Here is a 10895-nt window from a genome sequence, read left to right as displayed (position 1 = left end):
CTGCCTCTTCCCCCAGGGAGGAAATGCACTACAAGGCCGTCCACAGCACGGCCGTGCTCTTCCTACAGAATGACCCTGGATTTGCCAAGTGGGGGCCAACGCCCCAGCGGCTGCAGGAGTTGAGCGCCGCCTACCGGCAGTTGGGCCGCAGCCATGGCTCTGTCGGCTCCTCGTCGTCCTCCTCGGAGGCCAAGGACAGGGACTCAGGCCGCGAGCAGGGCCCCAGCCGGGAGCCTCACTCCACTTAACACATCCTGCGGGGAGGAGGAGCCCCAGGGTGCTGGTCTGGACTGCTGGCGCTCAGGCCTCTTAGGGCTGAGTGGATCGCAGGACCCTGCTTCTGGGGTGGCAGCAGGACCCAGACTGCCAATGACATAGGAAGATTACAGCTCTGCCAGGGCTTCCCCTCCCTGCCCGCATCCCCCCAACCTCCCACCTCAGACTCACTCCAAGTCCCCTGTAAATAGGCCCCATGCCTTCCCTTCCTTCCCGGGCCCCCATCGTGTTGCCGCCTCGTTTCATTTGTAAAAGGAAATACAGAACCACCTCCCTCCCTCAAGAATGTGTGAGGGTCTTGAGGGCAGAGAAGGCTGAGGAACCTGGAGCAACTTCGAGGACCACAGCCCGCTACATCCAGGCTCACCTTCTCATGAGCCCTGGGCCTGCACACCCAACCGAGGGCTCCGGTATCTTACTAACTTCTCATCCTGTGGTCCCCACACCTGGGTCCCTGGTGGCCTCCACCTACATCCAGGAGGTCTGAAGGGTCCAGAGCCCTCCCTGCATCAATAATCTGCAAGCCCCAAACTCCCACAGCTGGTATCAGCTTCACTGATCCCTCTGGGGAGCAGAGGGCAGGTAGCTGCGTCGAGGCAGAAACCTAGATGCCTGCTGGCCCTGGAGCCAGCCCAGTGAGTGGGCAGCCAGCTATGTTTTCCAGTCAAGGGTCAGGAGGAAGAGCAGGTCAGAGGCACCTGGTTGGGGCGTGTGGCCTCTGCAGGCACCTGGCTGTGCTCTGAGGACCTCTAGGCAAGGAGCCAGTGCTCCCCCGAGGCCGGGGAGGAGGCAGGGTCTGAAGGTGCTCAGTGGGGCTTTCACCAGCTTAGCCATCTCTCCCAGTATCGGGCCTTTGCCCCGAGGGTCTGCCCTAGTGGGCCACTGTACTTACAGAGGCAGGCCAAGATGATGCACTGCGGGGCTGGGCAGCTTCCACCTCCTTTCCACCCTTGTGGGCTGTGGTGGGCTCCTCCTCCTTCCTAAATCCTTGCCTCGTTCTGGCTGTAGCAGCACATGGACAAAGTGAGCTGGCCAAGGCTGGACTCTGGTCCCTTTATTGAGACTGAGGGGCCAGTGGGTCCATCCAAACAAAAATAAATTTCTCTCCCAAAGCCTGCCTGCAGGCTGGGGCCCGCAGCATGTCCTGGCTGGGGCCCACGGCTGTCCCCTAACCCCAGCAGCACAGGTCTGGCTCCCCAGGAGTGACAGGATGCTGGCTGCTCAGTATCTGGAGATCCTAGGTGGAGCAGCGAGGGAGTCCCAGTGGGCCCCCCACCCAGAGCAGGGCTGGCCCCAATATCCATGGTCTTTGTTGGGCCCCTGGGGCTCAGTCGTCGGTCAGGGTGATGACGTCGTACTCGATGCCCTGATGTTGCAGCTGTTGGATGTGTTCAGGCACTGCCTCCTCCGTGCCGAATAGGCCTTGGGCTTGGGCCATGGCAGCATCGGCCACCGCTGCCAGGGGAGGGGAAAGGATGGTGAGCCTGAGGCCCAGGAACTAGGCCTGGGCCCCAGGCCCCCAAGACCCTCAGGGTCCAGCCCCGTACCTGTGACAGCTGAGCGTGCTGCAGCCTCGAGCTGGGCCTGTGTGACAAGCTGCTGGCCTGGGGACACCGGCACATACTGGATCTGGAGGAGAGAGGCAATGAGATGTAGCCTTACCAGGACCCCTACCCGTGGCTCTGGCTCCACCTGGTCCCCAAGGGCCCTACCTGGGACTCCTGAAGGAACGGCGCCCCTTGTTCATACTGGATGTGTGTGATCTGGCCCTCCTGTACCTGGAGAGAGGAAGCCAATCCAGTTACTCTCAAAGGAGGGTGTACACCCCTCTCCTCACTCCTCACCCGCGTCCCAGGCCTGGCCTACCTGGATGTGATGGCCCTCCGGGACCACGACGTATTCCTGGGGGAGCAGGTGCTGGACTCCGTCCTGGGAGATGATGTACTGTACCTGAGCAAGGGGGGAGAAGAGGCAGGTGCTGGGGCCCCGCTCCTTGGGAGCTCAGCGAGGAAAGCAGAGCAGGGGGGTCAGGGACACCCTGTCAGCAATGGCAGCTGGAGGAGGAGTTTGGAAAGTACTGTTCCCCCAACCTCTTCCTGGGAATGGGGCCTGGAGGTTGGGGGGAGGAGGGCAGGCACTCAGGGCTGAGGTGGCGGCAGCAGCTCACCTGGTTATCAGATGTCACCAGGTGCTGGACCATCTGGCCATCTGCTGTAGTGATCTCTTGGATGTAGGTGGCTTCCTCCTGTCAGGGCCAGGTCAGCTCTAGCTTCAGATTTCTGTGTGCCCTCACCCCTGCCCATGACCTGCCAGCAGGGCCCCCGGCCCAGGCTCTCACCTGATTGGTCACTGTCTGTTCCTGGGCCACAATGATGTGTTCCTGGCCCAGTGCCTGCTGTAGCCGCTCCGGGCCCAGGACCCCGTGACTGGACTGGAGTGCAGCTGGGCAGAGAGGGGTGGACGCTCTTTCAGGGGCTCCAGGGGAACCTGAGACGCCCTGGCCCCGCCCTGGCCCAAGGGTGCCTTCTGGGGCAGCGGCTCAAGTCCCTTGTCCACCCTGGGGCCCCAGGTGCCACTCACTGTGCAGCGTGGCCAGCGTCTCGTCGTCACTGTTCAGGATGATGGTCTGGGTGGGGGTCTTGGGGGTCTGGGCTGGGGCCCGCGTGGTCGGGGTTGCCGCTTTCCTCCCTTCGGGACTGTGTAGCCGCTGGATGTGGAACTTGAGGTGCCCGTTCCGGTTGAAGCTGAGGGCGAAGGAGGGCGGCTCAGGGGCGGCCCCCCCACGTGTGCCCGGCAGCCCCTGCCCGCCTGCGCCCAGCCTCACCGCTGCCCGCAGAGGTGGCACTCGAAGGGCTTCTCGTTGGTGTGGGTCAGCAGGTGGCGCCGCAGATCCTTCTTGTTCTTGGAAGCGAAGCTGCACTGGCTGCACTGGTGGGGCCGCAGGCCTGAGTGCTGCGCCATGTGGGCCTGCAGATGGGGCGGAGTCGGGGCACCGGCTGGGTGAGGACAGATGGCTCCCCACGGACAGGGGAGCCAGGGACCCTGACCTCAGGCGCGGTAGATGTGGGAGGAGCTGGGTGAGAAGTACAAGCCAGACCAAGGTCTGGCACTGCTGGGTGTTGGAGAGCCACGAGCTCCGTCGTGAGGCCGCTCGGAAAGCCCTGTGTCTGTTGACACTCAGTTCACCCCTGTGAAACGTACAGGCTCAAAGAGGGGCCTCTGAAGGTCGCCCCCAGCTCTGACACTCTGGGTTCTGGGCCCCGCTCCCCTCACTGAGCCACTGTGAGGATTCAGCACGCGCTCGGATCTGAGAACCGATGATTTTCGGGTGAACAGACGGAGTCCCCGGAACCTGGTCTGCTCCACACCGACCCCCGCACCTCCCTGGGACACTGTGCCCTCAGTGTTCTGGACGACTCAAATCTCCCCAGCTGCCTCACGCCCCTGCCCCTCTGCTCCTGCAGGCCCAGCTCAGCCATCACCTCTGGGACATCCCCCCAGCACCCCAAGTCCACGTGACTCGTTCCCCATCTGTGCTCGGCTGTGCGCACTTTGTTCACACCGGGGACACTGTCGGGTGTTAGTCACCACCTGGTGTGCCTCCCCGCCAGACTGAGCCCCCTGAGAGCTGGGGCCTTGCTGAGTCATCTCTGACCCCAGCAGGGAGCGGAGGACCTGGCCTGGGGGGGTGCCAGCAGAGGGACGGGGGCACCTACCCGGACCTCGGGCCACTGGCGAGCGCTGAAGGGGCAGTCGGGGCACTTGAAGGCACTAGGCCCAGCGTGGGCCCGTTTGTGACTTTCCATCTCAGCTCGGCCGGGGAAGGCCTCAGCGCAGATCTTGCAGGAAAACTTCTTTGACGACGCAGTGGCTGCAGATGGTGGCGAGGGGGGCACTACCAGGCCCAGGGCTTTGCTGGCAGCAGGAGGTGGGGAGGCAGAGCCCTGGGGGTCCCCCACTCGGCGGGTCCTGGCTGGAGACGGGGGCTCAGGGCCGTCTCTGGGCAGCCCCCCACACTGCAGCAAGGGCCACTTGGCTCCAGAGGCCAGGGCGTCTGGACTTGGGAAGGAGATGGAGCCATCTGCAGTCAGCTGTGGACAGGCAGGGGAGCGTGAGGCTCGGAGGGAGGGAGGGAGGGAGGGAGGAAGAAATGGGAAGAGTAGAGGTGGCTACCCCCAGCCTCACCTCGATGTGGTGCAGCTGGGTCCCGTCGGCGGCCATGATGAAGTGGGTGCCAGCTTCTTTCAAGGTGTCCCTCACAACCACGGCCTGGGCTGCCTCCCCGGGGGGCTCCTCGCTGCGGGCAGAGGAGGGGAGTAAGGCAGCGTTCCAGGAGAGGATGGAGGGCCACAGGAGTCTCCTTCCCCAAGAAAGGCATCAACTGAGGAGTGACTGCCACTGCAGGTTGACCCCTGGCTCCTCCCTTTACCAGCCGAACCTCCGCTGCCTCTGTGTAAATGGCGACCAAGTGTCCAGAGATCGTGCTTCTCAGAAGCGGTCATCCCTACCCCTCGATGGGCATGCTGCGGGGTGGCGAGGTGAACGGCTCCAGGGGTCAAGCCCAAGTCTGACCAGGTGGGGCAGGAGGAGAGGGCGAGTGGGGAGGCAGGGCTGCAAGGACCCACGGGCCAAGGGTAAAGGGCAGATGCTGAGAGGCTGGGCTGCCCAGGTGCCGGCCCAGGGATTCTGACTCCCATCCCAGCTGAACAATCCGGTACTTGAATTCAGGGCTTCCTCAGACTGCCCAGGGGTTCAGCGAACATGCGAAACATAAACATTTCTGCCCCAAACGTGCTCAGTGTAGAGAAAGCCAGGTGCAGCTGCAGGGCCTCCAATGTCGCTAAGGAGCCTGAACTCGTTCCTAAAACGACCTCAGGGACTGTCCCGTACGAGGAGGACGTGGGCTTTGGAGCCACAGAGACCAGGGTCAGATCTACAGCCTGTCTGCCCTTAGGCGAGTTACTTCGCCTCCCTCCTCATTTGTAAAGAGAGGGAAACATGCATCTTGTGGGAATGGTTTAGGTGAGTTCACGAATGTCATGTGCCCGGCACATCTTCAGCGGCTCTTGACCTCCTGAAGGGACACGACACCCCTACAGCCCAATTGTTTTACGTGTATTAGGAGTTTTACCTCCTGCCAACTAGGCTTGGGTGGGCGGGGTCCTCATCTGACTCCCCCCAGCACACCTATAAACGGCTGGAGGAGAGGTCTCGCAGGCAGCAGATCTCACCTGTAAGGTGTGCCAGGAGCCGATGTGCCCTCCTCCATGGTGGGTGCCGTGATGACGCTGTAGCCAGCCCCGCCAAATGGCCCAGGCGCCAGGGTGATCTGCTGTAGGTCCGGGGTGCCTAGCTGGCTCTCGGCGGCCACGCTGCCCCCTGGCTCTGCCATGTGGAGGGCTACCACTTGGGGAGTGGCACCTGCTGGGGAGGGCTTCCCACCAGAGGATGCGAACCCTGCTTCCACGTCCTCTGACTTCACCACGGCCACCTGCAACGGCACAAGTGGGCATTACGAGTGGGGTCTGTGGCTAAGGAGCTGGCGTTCAAGGCCCTTTTCTATCTCAGGGCCTCAAAGCTCACCCACGGTCTGGCGGGACCCAGTGCCACCACCACGTATTCACACGAGCCCAACTGTGTGTTCCTGGCAACTGGAAAGAGACTTAACGAGAACAGGCTAGAGCGTTACCACCCCCCAAGGGCACTGGGCAAGGTCTGGAGACATTTTTGGTTGCCACAATTGGTTGGCACCTAGGGGGCAGAAGCCAGAGATGCTGCCAAACATCCCGGACGAGCAGGACAGCCCCCTCAGCAAGGAATTATCTGACCCAAAGTGCCAAGGATAAGAAATCCTGAGGTAGAGGAACAAGTAGCAGACCATTTAAGAAAATAATGCAACAGTCAGAGTCTACCTCACATCCTACTCCAAAGCCTGCTTCAAATGTTTTCAAGATTGAAATGTAACAAATACAACTCGAGACATATTAAAAGAAAATATGGATATTCCTATAATCCTTGGGGTGGGAAGAGTTTCCTAATCATGACAGAATATGTTAAAACCTACAGAAAAACAAACCATAAAATGAGATCAGAAAACAAAGAAGCTGGGGGCATGGGGGGAGATGGTATTTAATAATTCAGGTAAGAGATAAAAAGTGGAGTTCCCACACATACAAACAGCCCTTGCAAAGTTATACAAGAGAGACTAATAATTTAATGGAAAAATAGATACAGGGCACAAACATACATCAGAGAAGAAATAAAATGGTCTATGAACATAAAGAAAGAAACTCGATCCCTTTTGTGATAACAAAATTATAAACTAAGACCCTGACATATACTTCCATCACATGGAAGAGATTTATAAAGACTGATGCCCAGCGCTGGCGAGGCTGTGAGGAAGCACACTCTCGCGGTGCTCATGTAACTGACATAGCTTTTGTGAGGCGTCACGCCTTGGGACCCACTGATTCTATTTACTTCTAGGAGGCTTTTTTCTCCCCCAACTGAAAAACATGTTCATGAGCACCCGAAAATGTATGTGCACTGAAGCACTGCCTTGAGTTAATGACAAGGAAGCCACCCACGCGTAAAGGACTGACGAAATAAGCTTCAGAATATCCCTAGGACAGAATGACGTGGAGACGTCAGGAAGGAGTGCACGCGTGTGTGTGGCCAGGCCGTGCCTCACACGCCGCGGAGGGAAGAAAAGCTAGGCTGCCTGTGAGCGTGGACGGCGTGATCTCATTTTTTAAGGATCAGGAGGTCTCTGTGTTAGTGAGCACGTGGACAAAACTGCAGAAACGCTTATTAACCTGTTAACAGTGGAATCGGAGGGGAGGGGAGGAACCTTAAGGACTTTCACCTTCTGAAGAGAACAATTCTTAACGCTCATTTTGGGTTTCACAAGCGTATGTTTTTGTTATCAGAAAAACAAACCAACCAAAATGGATGATACTGGCATGAGAACGGCAAACAGAGCAATAGAACAGAACTTGTCTAGAAGCAGACTCCTGTACCTGGGGGAATCCAGTGCACGATAAAGGGGATACTTTGAACCACTGGGGAAAACGAGAGGATTCGATTTATTGCACTGGACTTCTGGGAAAAAAATAAACTTAGTCCCCTACCTTTCTGCACATACCAAAAGTGAATTCCAGGTGGAGTAAAAATATAAGTGTAGGGGCTTCCCTGGTGGCGCAGTGGTTGAGAGTCCGCCTTAACGAAAAAAAAAACAACAAAAAAAAAAAAAAAAAAAAAAAAAAAAAAAAAAAAATAAGTGTAAAAAATGAAACCCTAAGAAGAAAATACAAACGAATGTTTATATAATCTTGAGGTGAAGAGGCCTAAGGATGATACCACAGGCAAAAACTATAAAAGCCTGATACGTTGAACTATCTAAAAATGTAAAACTTCTACACACCCCCAGATGCCACAAACTAAACCCTCTGAAGATTCCAGGTCCAACAGCAGGCTCCCCTCCACAGAGCTCTGTCCCCCAGCAGCATGTCACTGTTCCAAGCTGTTGGAATTCATCATCTCAAACACACAGTCTCCATCTTTTCAAGAGGCTGGGAGATGGGAGGTGCTAACAAACCTCTCTCCGCCTTAGAGAATCCTGGAGAGGCACGGGGGAAGGGAAGGGACAAGTAAAGATGATGAACCTGGGGGAAGATGTGCTAGGCTTTAAGGTGCATGGAGCATGTGAGAGGTGGCATGGAATGAGGGTGCTAGGCTAGATGGGAAGCTAGTTCAGACTCATGGGCACGGGCGGTGCTGACCGCTCAGCATGGCGGAGACCGCTGGTGACTCCGGACAGAGGAGTGGGAGAGCCTCTGCCCTCCCGGGGCCCCCCTGGCACAGCGGTCCCCCTCCTCCGCGTCTGCCCACTGGGTTTCAGTGGATCTGTCTCCCACTGACTGGGAGCTCCCTGAGGGCAGGGCACGTCTGCTCCATCACTAGCCTCCGCTCCCAGCGTCCAGCGCAGACCTGGCAGCACGGGTAAAGCCGGGCCGGGGAGGAGCTCACCTGCAGGGCGGCGCTGCCCAGCTCCCGCCGAGTGCTCATGTTCAGCAACAGGTCCAAGGCTGTCTGTGTGGCCATGGCCGTCGACTCCTCAGCCCCTGGGTGGGTGGGACCTGAGCCTTAGAAATGGCCGGAAAACTGGCACCCAACGCCCTCTTCCCCAGCTTCCGGCCCCCACCGGCACGAGCCCTGCCCTTGCTCCCACCATCCCTCAGAACTCACCTTGCTGGTAGATGATGGTGGCACCGCCCAGGGTGTCAGAACAGAGCAGCGGGGGTGTCTCGGGTGACTGGAGAGGTGCTGCCTCTGGGGGGATCTGCGGGGTGGGAATATGGCCAAGTGTGACGGGGGGCAGCTCAGATTCAGGTGCATTCACCAAGCACCTCCTACGTGCCAGACACTTTACAGCTACTGGCTTGTTTCATCTTCACTCTCTTCAAGATATTTTCAAGATATTTACCAGCTCCATGCAACAGATGAACTGACTAAGGTTAAGGATCCCACAGCTAGTAAGTAGCAGAACTGGGACTTGAACACAGGACTGTCTGACTCCAGAGCCTCTGTGTTCTACCAGCACATTGTGGTGGTCCATCTTTTGGGGAGGGGAGGGGAGGGGGCAGGCAACATACTCAGCTACAAGACTATATTTCTCAGCCTCCCTTGCGGCTGGGTGAAGTGTGGCCCTGTAGTTAAGCAGGAGCTTCTGGTAAAAGTTCACGAGGAAGGTAAGACGGATAGATGGCGGGCATCATTTTTGCTCTTCCCCTATCCCTTCCTCCTGCTCCTTGCCTGGGATGTGGCTAGGAAGGCTGGAGCTCCTGCAGCTATATGGGACCATAAGTCAATCACAGAAATGGGAGTCACATGCCTAGGACGGCTGGGAAAAAGTATCGAGAGAGCTTGGTTCCTGATGACTGATCAAGGAGCTGCCACATGAGCCCTGGGTTGCTGACCTTCTTTTACATGAAGAGAATAATAAACTATCACCATAGTCAAGATACTGATGTTTCCACGCTCTATCACTAGCACTGGAAAGCCACCCCTACTCTGAGATTAGGGTGACGTATCTGTGACCTCAGCTGCTCTTCACCCCAATCCAGAGAGGCAGGGGTCATCTCGCTGCACTCAGTGTGCCAGTGAGGATGCTAGGGCTGGGAGAGGCAGCATCACACCGGCACTGCAGCCAACGCTCCTAACCCCGTCTGCTGCCTGAGCTCATTACCTCAGGAGGTCCTGGGGAGCTGGGCGGAGGTCCAGGTGCCGCGCTATGCTGCTGCTTCAGCTCCTCAATCTGTTGCAGAGAGAAGAAGGGGCGACGGCGGGAAGGGGGCTCCTCGGGGTGGCGCCGCCCCCACTCCTCAAAGCTGCTTGCATGTCGGCACCGCACGTGCAAGCGGAGGTTCTTCTTGTGTCGCGTGCTGAAGTGGCAGTACTCACAGGCAAAGGGCTTGGCCCCTGCAGGCACATGTGTAGGGATGCTTGGGCTTGCCCACCCCCTCTAGGAAGCCTTCTGTGACCCCAAGAACGTCTCCAGCTGATTCACTCCCTGCGATGTGTCCCCAAGCTCAGGGAAACCCATGCTCCGTGCAATTTGGTGTGCCAGGGCAGAAACGAGCCAGGTCTCCCTCTGCGCTCACAGCCTTCCTCCGACTGCCTATTTTCAAGGTCAGGTGACCGCACACTTCTCTTATGACTCATCTCCCGAAGTGTCCCCCCAGCTCTCTTTCTCTCTTCTTCCCTAGTGTGTCTGACAGGGGGCTAGGAACCGAGGAGGAGAAAGAACCAACTTTTGCTGTCCATCTTCTGTGGGCCAAGATGTGATGCTGCTTTAGCAGTTTCTTCTGTCGAGGGCAGGGCCTATGTAAGACCTCTCTCAAGCCCCAGTGCCCAGAACAGACAGGGCTCAGGGAACAAATGGAACTCACATTTATAACAACCCCATGGTTGGTACTTCTGATTCTCTCCTTTCACAACTAAGAAAGGTTCAGAGAGCGCCAGCAACTGGCCCTGGGCCACACAGAGAAGAGCTGCGTTGGAAACTCAGCTGAGGTTAGAGTGACAGACCCAGGGGGGATTCCCTGCAGTAGAAGGGCTGGGGCTGCTGAGGGGGATGAAGAGGACAGAGCTGAGCCTCTGACAGGGGGCTACGGTGTGTTGGGGGGTGGCTGGACTGACCTGTGTGCTTGACAGCCACGTGGGACAGCAGGAAGTCCTCTCGGAAGGTGCGGTAGGGGCAAAAGCTGCACTTGAAGGGCTTGTCGCTGACATGGGAAAGCTGGTGGTTCAGCAGCGCCTTCTTGTCCTCACAAACGAACTCGCAGAACTCGCACTTGAACCTGGAGGTGGTCGGAGAGGGGAGAGCTCAGTGACAGGGCGCGGTGGGGCACCGCAGCCCCAGGGGCCTCCTCGGGGATGTACCTGCGGTTGGCGACGGCCTGGATATGCGTGAGCAGGTGCATCTTGAAGGTGTAGCGCTTCTTAAAAGACTTTCCACACTGTTGGGGGTGGAGAGGCGAGTCAGACCAGGGAGCCCCCAGGCAGGCCCCCTGCCCCCAGCCCCACCCACCTTGTCACACATGTGGGGCTTCTCGGTG

The 10895-nt window shown here is 58.0% G+C and overlaps 2 protein-coding genes across 3 annotated transcripts in view; one reads left to right on the top strand and one right to left on the bottom strand.

Moving 5' to 3' along the window:
• PCIF1 (phosphorylated CTD interacting factor 1) overlaps positions 1-248 on the top strand; it is a 12088-nt gene extending 11840 nt beyond the window's left edge. Inside the window, exon 17 of the mRNA XM_024746769.1 lies at positions 17-248. Within this exon, the coding sequence (XP_024602537.1) occupies positions 17-248 (232 nt within the window). The remainder of the gene's footprint in view (positions 1-16) is intronic.
• The window catches only part of ZNF335 (zinc finger protein 335), a 19936-nt gene continuing 9176 nt past the window's right edge, over positions 136-10895 (bottom strand). For both annotated transcript variants that reach the window (XM_024746767.1, XM_024746768.1), the window contains 18 exons: positions 10868-10895; positions 10720-10796; positions 10477-10637; positions 9524-9756; positions 8524-8617; positions 8305-8399; positions 5508-5767; positions 4462-4573; positions 3993-4367; positions 3101-3243; positions 2857-3020; positions 2615-2718; positions 2444-2521; positions 2143-2226; positions 1989-2054; positions 1824-1905; positions 1169-1731; positions 136-254 (listed from right to left, as the gene is read on the bottom strand). The exon at positions 10868-10895 is cut by the window's right edge and continues 2 nt beyond it. In XM_024746767.1, the coding sequence (XP_024602535.1) occupies positions 1604-1731; positions 1824-1905; positions 1989-2054; positions 2143-2226; positions 2444-2521; positions 2615-2718; positions 2857-3020; positions 3101-3243; positions 3993-4367; positions 4462-4573; positions 5508-5767; positions 8305-8399; positions 8524-8617; positions 9524-9756; positions 10477-10637; positions 10720-10796; positions 10868-10895 (2284 nt within the window). In that variant the 3' untranslated portion in view covers positions 136-254; positions 1169-1603. The remainder of the gene's footprint in view (positions 255-1168; positions 1732-1823; positions 1906-1988; positions 2055-2142; positions 2227-2443; positions 2522-2614; positions 2719-2856; positions 3021-3100; positions 3244-3992; positions 4368-4461; positions 4574-5507; positions 5768-8304; positions 8400-8523; positions 8618-9523; positions 9757-10476; positions 10638-10719; positions 10797-10867) is intronic.

This window comes from Neophocaena asiaeorientalis, unplaced genomic scaffold, assembly GCF_003031525.2.
Source record: "Neophocaena asiaeorientalis asiaeorientalis breed wild unplaced genomic scaffold, Neophocaena_asiaeorientalis_V1.1 scaffold132, whole genome shotgun sequence".
Classification (NCBI taxonomy): Eukaryota; Metazoa; Chordata; class Mammalia; order Artiodactyla; family Phocoenidae; genus Neophocaena; species Neophocaena asiaeorientalis.
The sequence above is the reverse complement of the archived record's forward strand: the minus strand, read 5'-3'. Positions and strand labels throughout refer to the sequence as shown.